Genomic DNA, 16,355 nt, shown 5'->3' on the forward strand with positions numbered 1-16,355 from the left:
GCTTGTATAGGTGCGTTGGTAGCAAAAGGAACCAAAGCTCCCACCCAAAGGGAAGGGGACACTGCAGGAGGCAGCTGGGTGACAGTCTTTCCCCCTGCAGTCTCTTCCACTCATTTGCCCACGCAGGAAGGTGTGTGGTGGCAGATGCCCCACCGGAGGGGGAAGCAGTGCCAAAGGGGAGAGGACTGGCTCTTCAGGCTTCCATGAAGTGGGGGAGTGTGAAGCAGATGGAAACACGCAGGGAGGCATAAAGTCCTGCCTACCACGGGAGAAAGTGTACAATGAGGAGAAAGAAGATGGGAAACATGGGGTGGATTTTCTTCCCAGTTCACTGAGAATGGATGGAGAGAGGAGAAGGCACCAGCAGGGAGAGGGTCGCAGGGATGTTGTGGAGTGGCCCAGTCTGTGTTTCAGTAGGAAGTGGGTCCCACCACACTGTGGGGTTGGAAGGTGGGGGGACAGTGTGTGTGCTGGCTCCAGACCAGGCTCTCCCAGTGATGGATCTCACTGGTCAGACTGGTGGTGGCACACAGGCTTCTATGGCCCTGGAACTGGTGCTGGCTCAGAAGGGTGGTAGAAATGATGGTGGTGGTGGTCTCTGCTGGCTGGGTGGTGGAACAGGAGTGTGGGGGCAGCTGGGGTGGCGGGGAGCTGGTTGCAGGTGGGAGCTATGCTGCAGGGAAGACACCCAGGACCTCAGTGTGCTCTGCTGGCTCCCTCTTTGGCACTGGAGAGACCTTCCTCTCTCCTGCCCTCTACCTGCTAATGATGCAGGTGCTGGGAGCTGGATTCGTGGTGACCTTCACAACTTACTTTCTAGGTTCTAATTAAGAATAGCAAAGGAAGAACTTGGGAGGGCAAAATGTGGCTGTTGATAAAGAGATCATGGATTTAAAATGTGAGATCAAGGGGTTAGCTTACCTTTCTCTTGCAATTATGTTTTGTATTGTAGTAATTCAAGTTCCCCACAGCTACAAAACACTTATTAAATCAGAAAATATCCAGCAAAGAATGCAAAAAGTTAGAAAGTCATCCAGTGATGTAGGTATAAACTAGATACATAGATCAGATCATCCTTCGGTAGCCTGCTGAGCCAGGTCTTCACAGTTTACCTTCTAGGGTGGTCCCCTGAAGGACTTCACTATGATAAGCAGCAGCTTAAGCCTAGAAATAGTATTGTTGCTTTAGCAGTGTGCTTTAAGGTGTGACTGCATGTGTAGAAGACATCTAGGAGGGTATAGAACAGAGGTAAAAGTTCTGAAACAAAGAGGCCAAGTGCAGTCAGTATTTTAGCAATTAAAAAGAGTGAAATGTGGCTAACGTAATAGGCAGATTGGAGGGAGAGATAATGAGTAATAAGACATTATGATTGGGTGGGATAGAATTAATTTAGAAGGAAGATAGTAGAGATAAGTACTAGAGGATGTTTATACTTGTCTAGTAACCATAGCTTAATATGTATGCCTATATATGTATACTGCTTCCAAATGTTAACCCTATAATGCATGATTACAACAGATATGTGTTAAAAATCAGCACCGTTAGCCTAAAACAAAAACCCACGGGTAGTGGTAACACTACCCATGACTATAGTAACAATATTGAATGTCTCAACTGTAGAAGAAAAATTTCTCTTCATAAGCTATAACATAATCCAAAGGTGATGGTATCATGTTTTCACAGTAACACTGTGTAAGTATAACAATTTTGATGGTTGCTCTGCAGAGGGTGCTCCTGCCTCGCTCTGTTTTGTCTTGCCCAAGGCCTGTGGGTGCTGAAGCCTTTCCCTGTACACAGCCCCCCACCTCCCCCAGCCCAACTCCAGCTCTCCCTGTACCCAGCAAGCACCAGCTGCTGCAGTCCTGGGTGGATTCTTGGCAGCAACCTGCCCTCTTCCTCCCCAGGCAATCATTTGGCTCTTGTTCTACCACTCTTGGTTATCTTTGTAACTTGATTGAGGGAGGTGAAAACCTAAGAGGAAAAGAGAGGAGGGGAGAGGGTAATAAAACGGTGACAGGGGACCAGAGAACAGTAAGTCATCTCAACGTTCTGGAAATGGGCAGTAGAAATTACAACCAGGCTAGATTTCAAATGGTATCACTCGCAAAATACAGGGCAGGTATGTTATCAGACGTCCGTTGTGCTGGACATACGTAGTAAAGGAGTGCTGCTGCCCTTGGCCATCATGGGATCTCCAGAGTAACTCAGATGCTGGCTTGGTGCATCCCCTCCTTATGGGCAGGGAGGAGGGCACGGCCAGCCTGGCCAGTGGCAGGTGGGAAGAGCCCTATAGAAATCCTTAGGGACTTTGTTTGTCTGCAGAGCCTGGGATCCCTCCTGGTTTGGGGACAGGGCTCTGGGATGTGTGTGCAAGTGCCTGTCTACCTCTGGAGCCCAAGTGGCAGGGGCTAGCTGGGCGCAATAGGCACGGCTGCCTGCGCAGCAGGTGATATCTCTGATCCCAGTGGCTCACAGCAGCACTCCCAGGATAGGCACATCACAGCAGCAAGGATGAGGCATGATGGCCATGGTCCTTCCCACGGTGCACTCCAGGGAACAGGACAGCTGCCATGAAGCACCCAGACATTGGCAGGGCTGGGAACTCTGTGTAGGAAGGTTCTTTCTGGACACTGGATAGGAGGTGGATGGGCCCTTTCAATCTACCTGCTCTGGCACAAGCATGTCAGGGCTGCATAAGGAGACACCTCATCATCTGCATGGTTTGGCTAACGCTTCGAAAGAAATATGCTCAGTTCTGCAGCTGTGTGGGCAGTCCAGGCAGCCACTGCTTTCATTTCCAGCCTATTGCTGAGTGAGCACTTGTAAATGATCTCCAGGCTGAAACCATGCTTTTGGTTTTATGAGTTATAACCTCGACTTAAAGCCAGGAAAGGGGAAATGACTTCTTAAATGTGGTTTGGTTGTAAAGTTGAGATCTGGGGGCAGAGCCTGATCTGCCAGAAAAAGGAGACTTTGTGCCGCCTTCAGTAACCCCAGGCAGTCTCACCTGCTGGAACCTGAAGTTCAGAAGCAGGAGGTGGTTCCCTGGGGAGTTAAAGGAAACACCACATGCAACTCATCAGTGTAACTCAGGCTGAACTACTGCTGCAATGTGAGGGGTATACCTAGAACACAAAGTAGTATGGAGAGTCTCTGGACAGCCTGGTCCCCACCACCACCCAGCTCTTCTCCTCCAGCCTTCCTGACCACAGCACAAAGGAGCTGGACACTGAACTCCAAAGGCAAAACAATATGAGGAGCTTGTTCACCTTCCAGAACAAGTGTGAAGGGGCATTTTGGCAGCTAGTGTTTCCTTGCCCCACCAGGTACATCTGTTTCCTTCTCTCTCTCCCACCTTCAGCACTTTTTTTAATTGTAAACACCCCCATGATGGAAAGTCTTCCTTACTCCCTCTCTTTCTCTCACCCTCTTCCCTTTTGCACTGGGTAGGAGCCAATATAGTTCAGGACCCTGTATTTATGTGTGATGATTAGGTTACAAGAGTGACTAAGCAAGATTTAACTGATCAGATTCAAAGCTGCTTATTCACAGTACCAAGGATCCCTGCCCGCTTTGATGGGGGGACACTGGACAGTGCTGGTCTCCTGGATTTCAGCTGGGAACAAATGCAACTACCCCAAATCCCCATTAGCTGAAGACAGCACTGAGGAAAGAGCACAGTCTGAACTGCTGGGGGAGGGTGAGACAGGGGAGTGTGTTTTTCCAGGGCTATACCACTGGATGTGAACCATGCATATGGACACACCACAGCTGTGACTGCATCTCTGTGGGACTACAGGCACCCTGTGTTCATCTCTAGATCATGGGGAAAGTGAAGAGGAACAAAAGGAGAAAGGGGTGCCACTAGCTGTGACCAGAGAATTGTGTGGATTTCTGGAGTCAGCAACAAAGGACCCAGAGACCTCAGCAGTGCAAATCGCTGCGTGCCAGAAGGGCAGTCTGAAAGAACTAAGGCCATCCATCCCGACCTTGACCCTGAAAAGATGTGCAGCTGAAGGCAGAACTCCCCCTTCTTCCCCCAACACAGTGAAGTGAAAAATAAACAAATCTGTGTGCAGGCTTGGCTTTGGCCATGTGAGTGGGGAGGAAAGGGGCTTAGCCTTCCTCAGTGCTCCGGAACTGGTGGGAGGAAAGGAGAGGCAGGAGAAAGGACACTTCTTTCCTGTGCCAGTGGACTGCAGCTCTGCTGAGGGAAAGCCTGTGCTGCATCCTGCAGATGAAAACACCAGGGACAGCGTGGGAGGTGGCAGAAAGCCCTGCTCATGACGCCCTTACTCCAGCTGGTGGCCGAGCAGAGAGGAGCTGGGCACCCTAGACCAGACCACCAAGGCGCAGTCTGACTCAGCAAGCATCCAGCAAGCAAGGTTCCCCACAGGGGGAACTGTAGGGAGCTGGCTACGCTGACCAGATCACAGCCCACGGGGAACACAGAGCCCACGAGGGGGAAGCGATCTGGTTTCCCACTGATCCATGTAGGCCTGTGCACCTTGCTGTGCTCCAGCCCTAGTGGGGCACAGCAATAGCATGGGGGTGTCCTGCAGTGCAAGCTCGGCCCTTCAGTGGGAGAAAGTCTGTGCAGCACCATACAGTGAGACGCAGGGACAAAGCAGAGTACTAGACATCTGTGGGTCCAGGAGCTGCACCAACAGCGTGAATCACCACTGAGCAGAGCTGCTGCCCCTCTGTGGCTGGGTGCAAATCAGGGGTCAGGAGACCCACCAGACACCACACAGGGCTGGGGGCACCAGGAGAAACAACAAGGAACTCCGGTATGTCCAGGCTCTCCAACACAGAGTAATCTGTGCATAAAGGTAAATGCTGCCTCCTATCCTCCCTCCTGAGTCACCAGTAACAACTGCAGACCCAACCATTTCTATCCCAAATTTCCATAGGCATTTCTAGTCAGACCAGTCCTATTGCCACAGACCTGGTAGCTCAGTCGAGGCAGAAATGGCCCAGCAGGCAGTGTGCACCCACAGGAGTGCTCAGAGTGAGCACAGGCACTGTTGAGCTACCAAGAAACTCAGGGTGGGAGAGAGTCACGCAGGCACATGCTCCAAAACCCTCCCTAGCAGGCCAAAAGGGGCTGATATTTCCCCTACATCCCACCAGCTTCCCAGGGCAAGGGACACATCCAGCCTCTAGGGAAGGGGGTGAAGGCTCCAGCACTGCACAGCCTGCCCATCACGAGAGAGACTGAGGATTTAACACAGGAATATGTGGCTGTGGCCACAGTGATAGTCACATGAAAGTCCTCGCTCTCTCATCTTGGAGTAGGTGCCATTTGGCATACTTTTTAAAATATTCCTTGTCCTGTGGTAAATACAAAACAGTCAGAGGGAGCCAACAGCCCAGTGATAGACAATACTGGCATTTTAATTAGTCATAATGCTGGAGGAGGGTCATCTTTGTGTTTTACATCCTTACAGCCTGTTAATCTCATTCCCAAATCACTTCAGGGAACAGTAAAATGATGGGTTTCCTGCTCTTCACAGGCAGTGGCATGTGCAGGACGTGCTTGAGAAAGTTGCCCAGAAGATTATGGGATTTCAGATCTCAGAGCTCTGTCATGTGTTGGCTGCACCTACCCTACAAGACAAACCCACTTCTTGTGGGATAGGGATATCCCCCGATTATTGTGGCCAGGGGATGTTTTGAAGTCACAACCATGACCTTCCAAGTCCATCTAGTCCTTCCAGGAAGGCAGGGCTATTGGAGAACAGTGGTCTCCCAAGACTCACCCTGACAAAGAGCTGGGGCCTGAGACAATGTTCCTCCTGCACTCGAAGCTCACCTCCTCTGCAGTGCAGACCAAGTGATGAGACCCAACAAAAAGCAGGTAGTTACTGCACTAAGTACTGCCAGTCTTTCACCAACTGGCAATTAAATGAGCTTAGGATAATGGGGCCCAATTATGGCTTCTATCTGTAAAATTATAATGGTCTGGGCCACAAATCCTTCTACTGCAGTCAAACCACAAACAAGCAGCTGACATTTGTAACCACTTTCATTCAAAGTGACCAAAATGTAATCAAATAAATGTTGAGTGGAGGGCTTACTGTATAAGCATTTACTTACTGAACAGAACAAGAATATAACAAATCACTGCAGATGTCTTTTAGAAATATAAAATAGGTCCAGGAGTATTCATAACCTTTTTATTCTAAATTGCCAACAAGAACCTTGACAGAACTGAACTTTAAAACAATCCTAATTTTGCACATTCTAGTCAACGTATTATTTTACATGGGTAGTAATACAGATGGTGAAAATACAGTATTTTGAGGAACATTCTTTTCAAAATGTAAAAGGCATTAATTTCTTTCTAGACAAATACTATGTCTGGTTTCTTAATGCTTTGTGTTTGCATATTTAGATGACATTTTGTACATTGCATCCATTTTTAACAATATACTGCTGGATCCACACATTTATACAGTCCCAAGTGTATTTTTAGTGATTTAAACCATTCCTGGCTCCTCCCTCCCCACCCCTCCAACAAAGAACAGTTACATTAGAGCTCTCAAACATGTTTTAAGTGTTAGAAAACTACAAAACCCTAATGGAAACTAGACAAGTATTTAAGTGTACTCTTTAAACTTCACCTGTTTGGTATTATGCGTATTGTAAGGAATTCACAGAGGATTCCCCATTGTTGTATGACTTGAAGCACCACGCACCCATGTGACAAAGGTTTAAGGCTTAAAGCTGCAAAGGTGTGATCAGGATGCTTTCTAGGAAGAAGATAGAAGTGTCTGTAAATGACAATGTATTTTAAAACCCAAGCTGTCCACTTTACATACCCTATGTGCACAAACTCAGATGCTGACAAGATAAAAAGCAAGAAGTGCATGCACAGAAAAAATACTTCTAGGTTTGGCTGATCCAGATGATTTTAAACATTATGCAGTAGGAAGTCTCAGCTTCTTTACAGGCTGGAGAAACTCTCAGAACTTACTTTATGCAATCCAGGCTGTAACAGGCCCTCAAATATCCACACACTTGTTTTAAAGCATCAAGCTAAGGGACAAGATTTTAGTTGTATGTGCAACCCTCCATGCTGTTCCGTTTCCCACTATCACCTCTCTGATTAGGAACCTAATCAGACCTTACCTCCTCTACGTAAAAATCACCCTCCTTCCCCACCCTAGTCCCTTAAAACCCATGACCACTTCAGAAGAGTTCTCCTGCTGTTTCCAAATCTTCAGAGCAAATAGAACAACTTCACAGATCATCATTGCTGCCATGTGACAACTGAACCAAGAGACTTGCTAATTCCTGCGGTTTTTACTGTTAACTACTCACTGCTGTCTGAGGAGGGAAGGAGTTGGTGCTGTGTAAAATTATCAGTCCATGTACTCAGTAACAGTAACAAAGATCACCAAATGAAGATGAGGGCAACTTATGAAACAAACACTTGGGAAAAAGACTTGGCAACCAAGGATGGTTTTACAAACTCAAATGTTGCAAAAACATGTCATCAGTAACAGCCAAATCTACAGTCTCCTGCCATCAGGTCCAGAGAATATCTGCCATCCGCAGGAGCTATATGGTCCTAGAAAGGGAGCCATTTAGTGCTGGGGGGAAAGAACTTCCAGGGGGAAGAGAACTTCCAGGGGGAAGAGATGCTAATACTCCAAACTCTGAAAAGGGCAAGACACATTTTTTGCACAGGATGGAGAAAAATACAAGAATTTCCTCCACTCCCCCAAGTGAGAGTGGCCTTTGCTGAAGCAGCACTTGTCACCTTGGCAACAAGGCTTATCTACAAATGACATTGCAATTTGGTTTGGCAGATTTGGCCTGACATTACGGCAAATGCACAGTTATTGCTTGTGCAGAAGCCATGCCTGCAGAGCCCTGAGAGTACTGTGTTTAGTTGCTCCAAGTGAGAAACAAGACAGTCATTCCCCAATGCACTTTTAAGCTTTTGCTTTGCTGCTAATGGCAAATAATGGTCTGTGATTTCAGCATCAGACACTTCAACACAGGAAGCTCCCTGCCTCCCTCCCACCTCCAGATGTAATTTGATAGGTTTTTTTCTCCAGTAGTGCTGGTTTAAGCAGCCCTAGTTTTACCTTTGCTCTGACTTAGCTGCGTCTGACAGTGAGCAGAGTTGCACAAAGCAAGGAAATAATTTGGTTTAAGTCTGGGGGAGAGTGGGGGGTGAAAGGGGTTAGTGTAGATAGCGTGGAAGGACTTGTTTAGAGACACAGAGCCAAAGTGGCTGGGGAGTAGGGCTGCTCAAACTGGACCACTGTAATGAAGGGCCTGTCAAGAATATGGAATAAAGAATACAGAGGATGCTTCAAGGAAAGGATACAGAGGATGATCCAAGCATCAGATTCCCTAAGAGGCAGGTATTATATACTACCCCTCCTGTCCATGCAGCCCTGGCCAAAAAGCAGTGCTGCAGCCAGTGATTTCAGCAACCGCCTCCATCTACAGAAGTCACAGTGCCAAAAGCACATGCATAGTACTTACAGTCTTTCCATGATAAGGCGTATGGCAAGGACTCAGGGGCACGTACTCTTGAAGGCAAGCAATTCTTTTGTTCAAAGGTGGTACTGGAACTGAAAGACTTCGGTTACTTCTGACAAATGCACTTGCTCAAATTTATGCATTTTACTATAGCATGGAGGAGAGCAGAGACGTAAGGGCATGGTACTTTGCCACTCAGAGGTGGTGGTGCTTAGAAGAGCTATATATGCTCTAAACACTAGAAAGTTTTCCAAAAAGTGTAACAAGTGAAACCAGATAGCACTGTTGTCACCCCTTATGGAAGGAGAGGTATAACATGGTTGAGCTCATACAGAACTGTAGAGCTGTCAAGTACAGGACTGTTGCTGCATATGGGCTTAGACGAACCTTAAAACATGCTTTGGCAACTCTGGTGGTGCCATCACATCTTGTATACAGCCTGCAATCATGACCCACTATCAGATCAATGAAACCAGTCAAGGCAGCTCCATCCAGTTCGCAGCTGGCCATTAAGCACCTCACTCCCCCAAACCCAAACTGTGATTATGCTTTGCAAAGGGCAAGAAGGGGAGATTTCTGCTAACATAGGACCCTAATGCCAGCACATCTGCCAAGTCTAAGGTGACAGGATGTCACAAGGGACTGCTAGCTAGCCATTACCTCAACAGAAGCTCAGTAAATGTTTGAAAAGGCTCCACAGGGAAGCACCTGGCCACATCTCCAAAGTCAGCATAAAGGCTCAGCACTTTTCTCCCCTGCACATTGGCCAGACATCCAGCAGGAACTGAACACAGGCCACCGGCAGTAGGAGCACCCTGCCACATGCATACAAGAGCAGAGAGCATATGTGTTCCTAAGGGCTTCCTTCTCTTATACGGGCCAGTCATACGAGAAAACAAGTAACACTGAAGCAGCACCCTAAGAACATTCACTGTTAATCAGTAGCCCTCCTCCCAAGGTTTGTACAGCAGCAAACTCAGCCCATGTCCAGCCATCGAGACTGGGTTGGGAGCAGAGTGCAATACTCCTCTATACAAAACATTGTTGTAAGGAATCAAACTTGCATTCGCTACCTGTTTATGCCAGAGTTGGTCATGCCCCAAACAAAAGGGGAATCTGACTGCTCCAATGACTCTGCAAAAGGAAACAGATGTTGTGGCTCAGAACTAAGAAACTCCAGCAACCACCATCAGATCAGGAATATATCTGTCATATTGTTACATGTTCAAGAGGGAGTAAAAGTTCATCTAATGATGAATGTGTCTGCTTCACTGTCATTTAGCTGAGGAACATAAAAGTTATCATGTTTCCATTGCTATCATTGCACATAAGGTACGAAAGCTTATATGGGAAGGAGCAGATGCTTGGAAATATATCTCCATGCCAGTTATGGCAGGCATGTTGAATAGTTCTCTAAACCAAGAAAAGCCTGCTGGGTGGAGAGGTGCATGTTTTTAGGAATGAGCATAAGCAAGGTGTCCTACAAGTGAGACCTAAGTGAACAGCATCTCTGGACTCACACCGTCCCAAGTGGAGTTGAAGGACAGGACCAGGGAGAAGGCAGCAGTGTGGCAGATGGGGAAGTTTCTCACCTGTTTCCCAGTCTTCATCACATGGAGGTGCCTGCCACGTGCTCACAGCATTCATCTGCTCCCTCTGGAAGCCAGAGGACTGATTCACTTCAGAAAGAGACAAAACTCAGTGACTAGCAGTCAATCCTGCTTCAGAGGCATTAAGTGCTTTGGGTCAAGCTGTAAAACATCTCTTGCCTTTAGAGAAAACCTTGCACAACACAAACAGGTTAGGTACACCCAGGAGCCAGGTATTCATCTGAATTCACCTTTTTCAATGAACAGAAAAAGACTCTGCCCCCTGGAACTTTGCAGCAGGAACGCTTGGGTGAAGAAGAATCCTGCTTACATGAATGTAGGCATCGCTGCTAGCCTCAGCACAACTTTACAGAAGATAGAAAACTATGTATCTGCTCTGTAGTGCAGCAATAGCTAAAGAGCCACTGCAGGGGATGGAAAAGACACTGCATAGCACAGGATGCCTTCCGAAGTATTTTGGGGGTTTTGAACAGCACCACTCCCACCTTGTCTCACTGGGCAGGAGACTGAAATCTTAACTGTATGGCAGATGAAGCAAGTGCAGCAGCAGAGCAGCCTGGAATAGGAGCTGCCCCATCTCTTGGTGGGAGTGAACTATTCAGGTTTCCCTGGAGGAGAACAGCTGCAGGAGTTTCCATAGCTTAGACACCTCTTTGGTGGAAATCAACTTTTCACATGACATCAGTGGTCAAGCCTCAACAAAGGGAGATCAGCTCTATAAAAATAAGGGCCTGTCCTTCTGGTAATTAAAGCATCCCAGCTCCTGCTGTAGGCACTTCAACATGCACAGTCTAGCTAGTGTACAACCTTTTTATTCAAAAAGCCTGGTAACAAAACATGTGCAAGGCCTACCAGGAACATCTGCAATATTCTTCTGAACCTACTCAATAAATCAAAGCAAGTAAGACTCAAGTTTCCTCAAAGCTGCTGTGTCACACAAAACTATAGACAATAATTTGACTCCCACTTTTTGGTTATTCTATGAGCTATCCTTACAAACAGGAGACTGCAGTCCCCAGGGTGAACATACATCCTGGAGCATGGGTGGTTCTCTTACCTATATCTTGCTCAATGAACCCTTTGTCATTGCACTTCATTATGTGATCGCTGAGGTCAGCTTGAGGAACTAGATGGCGAGCATTGAAGGGGCATGTAGCCAATTCCTTTGCAACTTCAGGGTAGCTCTAGACAAGGGAAAACGAAAATCACGTGCCATATCTCTCAAGTTCACTTATCTCTTGCTAATCCATAGAAAAATCCCCCAAGGATATTTGTGATGTTGCTTTAAAAAAAAGACTAAACAAGGAATGTCAATATGTTGTTCAGACACTTACTAAAAATGCAACGCGAAACTACCAGGACTGTTCTTTAAAACACAATTCACTGAGAAACCAAGCCACCCTTGAGTTGACTGAAATGAAACATAACCTCAGCTAAACTCCCCACAATTTGCTGCAACACTGGCAATATGGCTGCATGGTTTAAAGCACAGATGAAACAACTTTAAAAACAATAGGGGAGGGATGTTAGGCAAATCTAAACCAGTCAGATACTTTTTAAATAAGTAGGCACAAAGGCAGAGAAATTCCTTAAACCTTTCAAAACAGCTTGGGAGTTGGCAGCATTTCACCTGCAGACTTTGGTGCTACAGGACTACTATTTAAGTGAAAATTTATCACAGGTTCTACTGGCAGTGCTCAGCTGTTACTATGGTAAATTAGTCCACTCCCTGCAAATGATACAGCCTTTACTGGGAAAAGCACAACTTTGCCACTGTACCAGTGCCTGCCTGGTTCTGGCTGATGCAGCTCTGCTGGTCAGGGATCAGACCTGCACCTGAGGTAGATGCAGAGGCAGAAGTGCCTCGTACAGACATTGCTCACTACTGCTGATACGTGACCGTAGCTCAGGCTGCAGGCATATCCAACGCAGCTGTCATTACCCAGTCTATACAGCCAGGGTTGCTCTGTCCTCATGTGTCCATCATTTGCTTCATCTAGGTTGAGCAAGCTGTTCTGTCCACATAGCAGAAGCTTCTCAATACTAACGCAGTTCAAGCTGAGAGGATTCAACTTGCTCTGCTTGCAGTGTCCCCATTTATGTGGCAGGGCTGCATTCTGCACAAAGCTGTGGGAAGCTGAGGCAGGTGGAAGCATTTAATTGAATTTTATGCATAGGGCACACAAAGGAAATTCAACAAACCACCAAGCAAGGACAATCTCCACCCAGATGCTTGCTACTGCAAATAATGACACAGTGGCATCTTCAGATGGATCAGATGACAATCCCCAAGCCCTTCTGCTAATTACTTATAGACACCAACTGTGTCTGATTGGTGATCATTATCTCACCTCATCCTCCTAACTAGGTAAGCTTGCCAAAACTGTCTGGTCATCAGTTATGCAACACAAGGACAAAACCAGCATGGTTAAAAGTTTACTTGCCAACACTGTTCATCTAGCTCACATGCACATTCTTGCCAAAATTTGCAGAGGGTCAACAAGGATAATTTCAGTGCTTTTGAATGTTGGACAGATGGACGTACTTGCCACTTAGCTCTGCCCACCACTTTCACTAGTTACTTATTATTTTTTAAGGCTCTAGCACCACCAAAATTAATTGTTTATAAGTACTGACACCGAGACACACACCTTACAACTGCGTCTTAACTGGAAGGCACAGCACTGTTATACTATTTTAAAAACACATTGGCAAACTTATTGGTAAACTTAGAGGGACAACTGGGTTTTAAAAGGTCTCAGCAAAAACCCAGAGCTCAGTCAGATGCTAGCACTTGACAGATTTAAAGAAAACAAACCATAAGGACAACAGAGGAGAATAGAAGGAGGAATGCTTCCTATTAAATGATTTGTATTCAAATTCTGGATAAAAGATGGAGAGGGGAAAAAACCTCCCCCATGTGTGCTGAGCCCAGGATGTGCAGTTTCTGCCAGATGCACATTAAATAGTTATTAGCAAAACAAAACAAAAACCCCCCTGCTATGCAGCTGCATTTCTAGCACTTAAAGAATGAATTGCAACATCACAACACTCCTGCTCTGACTAGGCAGAAGGGGTGCACATAACTCGGACTGAGCTCTCTCTTCAACTTAAAGTGGAAAAATATATCTGACCTCCTTGTGACCTGCTGGAAGAGACCAGAATTTCCTCCCTGACCTAACCATGGAGACTTTCCATCTCCTTTCAACACAGCAACACTAGTCTTGGGTTAATTAACATGTGCTTGAAGCTGTTACTAAACAAATAATAAAGTTATATGAAATAAAGGCTAAACAAGTGTATTTGTCAGGAACTTACTCCAGCCAGCCAGAAAATGCAACAAGAATGAGAACGTGCACGTCGTATTTACATGCACAGAATTACTCACATTCAGTGCCTTGTTTGGCAGTCCAGCTTACCTTCCTACACTTTACAAGGTGATAGGGAAACCGACAGGCTCTGATTCGATGATGTTTATTATATGGACATTGTATTAATCTCTCTGGATCCAAAACATCTAGTAGAACAGAAGAACAAAGAGAGAGAAAAAAAAAAACCTAGTTAGAAAGACAAGATCTAGCACCACTAACACAGCAAAGTGGGAAAAAAACATACCACCACATCAGGGCTGTGATCTTAGGGAGTCAAACCAGTTGTTCTTAGTTTGAAACCATTAATTATGGCAGGCACCTGTTTTGCATAACCAGATTCATTTTGAAGTTTTTGGTGACTGGGATGTTAGTCAAAACAGACAGAGAACAGCCAGTAGCGCTGAGCATAATAACTCTTTAAGCTACCATATTAGGTAGGTAACCACACTTACTCAAAGTGAATGAAGACAGCAGTACTTTTCCAGCTATCTTAGAGGAGAATCAGTGGAATGATGACACAGCCACCAGCACTTTCAGGAGCATTGTCAGTCTGAACCAAATCTTTTTTGATCAACAGCTAGTTTTGCTGGAGGAAGAATGCCAGGCAATTTAGTTTAATTTCTGAGGAAGCAGAGTGGCTAACATGGTGCATGTGACTTCTAAACAAAATTTTTCATAAGTCATGCAATTATTTAGGAGCTGAGGAGCTACTAAACCAGCTAAACCACTTCAGAATCTAGGCACTGAACAGTGAAGCAGCATGAGTGCATGCATATATGATACAAATTTTTTATCTATCTATAGATAAAATATATTAAAATATGAATACTAATGTCTCTATTGAAGAACCACATTTCCATGCTCTCAATGAGGAAGAGAGGCAGCCAGAAGGAGACACAGGTCCCCTCTGCTGTCTGTTTGTGGGGTGCACACCAGGGAGACAGACCAGGCTTCTTTCATCCTTTCTGCTCTGCCACTCCTTTTAAAGCACAGGCTTTTAGCACATTTCAGATCTGATGACACAGTAGCTTAAACAGATCTAAGTATGGGCTGCTGCTGCTGTTTAGCCTCTCCCCTACCATCACATGCCCTTCTCTTACACACGCATTGGTGCTCAGTTGTCTCAACAGCCAGGTCAGGGAGCTATATCAGCCCACAGGCTGACAGCTAGTTAAGATGTTGTTCCACAAGTCGCTATGAGCAGACTTCATGCTGTGAGCCACTAAGAAGGAAGGACAGCCCTAATCCTTCTTTCCACCTCAGCTCTGCAGTGCTGCTGCTATCAGCTCTGCCACCTGTGAGCACCTCTCACCTCCACTAGCCAGTTCCGGTCATTAGAACAGCTGAAAACTGAAGACTTGATCATTAAGAAGGATTCACAAACTTTGTACTGATTCAGCTGCCCCAGGAAGAGCAATCAGAAGTAGTTTCTCTCCGTGACCTGGTTCACCACAAGATCAGACCAAGTGCATTACCACTAAAAGGATGGAGACAGAGACAAGTACCAGAGAAAGAGGAAAGCCCTCACCACAATACATAAAAGAGCAAACACAAAAAAATCACAGGACCTGGCTTGATCAGGTAAATAGATGCAGTTAACACAAGGCTACAATGAGCAAAGCCTCCAAAGCACCACAGCAATGCCATGTGCAAATGAGATCCCTGCCCCTAGCGATACTGCATGCAAACGCAAATCCACAACAATCCTAAAAATGTAAGTCTGGAGTCAGATGAGACAACAGCTACAGGCAGGAGCAACGCTTTAACCAAATTAAGTCACTTTATTCAGATACTTCCTAAAAGCCTGACCCCATCCACACCAGAAGCACGCCTGGTGTGGCCGCCACATATAACATCGGCCTAGTTAAAATAATCAACAACCCACTGGAGCCTGCTTGGCTCGGACACAGAGAGTGCGGAGACAGACACAGCCCTACTGCCGCGGGGCCGAGCCGGGCCGGGGCCGGGGCCGAGGCCGAGGCCGGGGCCTGCCCGCAATCGGATGGCGGCCGCCTTTCCCTTCCCCCCGCGAGGCCCCACCCCGAGCCTCACCGAAGTCATCCTCCAGCTCCATGGCGGAGAAGGACTCCGCAGAGCACTGGGCCTGCGGAGATGGCCGGGACCGTGACCGTGACCAGGACCAGGACCAGGACCAGGACCAGGACCCGGGCCGAGGCGACCGCTACTCCTCCGGTAGCTGTGGCCGCGTGCCGCTCGGCGCCTTTGCGCCTGCGCGGCTGTTTCCTAGCAACCGCCCCCTTCCCGCGCCAGGCCCCCCCCCTCCCGCCGTGGAGCGGTTGCCGGGGCAACGCCGCGGCCTGGGTCTCTGTCGGGCGCCATCTTCCCTGGCTTTGGCCGTGCGGCGGAGCCTGGTTCCTCCAGACCAAACCACGCCTCGAGTAACGCCGGCCTGGCGCCAGGGCCCTCCTCGCCACCGGCACCCAAGATGGGGACCGAAAATTCGAACCTCCTTCCCAGGGTAGGGAGAGTGTGTCCCTGCCCTGAAAGTCTTGCAGGAGGCTGCTGCTGAGAGGGAGCTGGAAGGCAGCTGAGGGCATGGTGGAGCTACGCACTGTGCAGCCCTGGTGGGTGGCCTGACCTGCTGGGCTGTTTCCAGATGTTTGGAGCAGGGCAATTTGGTTACCCTGCTTGATTTCTGCTCCCACGGGTCTACCTCAAAGGCTCAGCAAAGAGACGGCTTTGAACAAAGGCCGCGTTTTTACACCCTGCTCTCAGGCACTTGCGATGCGGGAGGAAAAAAACAGAGGTTTTACTGTCAAATGGAAGCAGAGATCCCTGCTGCTTCTTCTGCCCACACTGCTGGTTTAGAAAACACTTTTGCCTCATGATTGCCTCATTTTGCAACCAAAAT

At 47.2% G+C, this 16,355-nt stretch overlaps 1 protein-coding gene across 4 annotated transcripts; it reads right to left on the minus strand.

The window, feature by feature from the left end:
- Positions 1-6,165: 6,165 nt before the first annotated feature.
- Positions 6,166-15,840, minus strand: GTSF1 (gametocyte specific factor 1). 4 transcript variants are annotated; one of them, XM_030023481.2, is made up of 8 exons: positions 15,659-15,840; positions 15,536-15,617; positions 13,532-13,629; positions 11,170-11,296; positions 10,095-10,181; positions 9,576-9,636; positions 8,506-8,588; positions 6,166-6,755 (listed from the first exon to the last, which is right to left on the minus strand). In XM_030023481.2, coding segments are annotated over exons 2-8 (480 nt in total). In that variant the 5' UTR covers positions 15,558-15,617; positions 15,659-15,840; the 3' UTR covers positions 6,166-6,753. The 4 variants fall into 4 exon arrangements, with proteins under 4 accessions (XP_029879341.1, XP_029879340.1, XP_029879338.1 ...); XM_030023480.2 differs by having other exon boundaries at positions 8,506-8,594; positions 15,536-15,593; positions 15,639-15,838; XM_030023478.2 differs by having other exon boundaries at positions 8,506-8,594; positions 15,536-15,614; positions 15,657-15,837.
- Between the last annotated feature and the right edge of the window lie 515 nt (positions 15,841-16,355).

This window comes from Aquila chrysaetos, chromosome 8 (genome assembly GCF_900496995.4).
Source record: "Aquila chrysaetos chrysaetos chromosome 8, bAquChr1.4, whole genome shotgun sequence".
NCBI lineage: Eukaryota > Metazoa > Chordata > Aves > Accipitriformes > Accipitridae > Aquila > Aquila chrysaetos.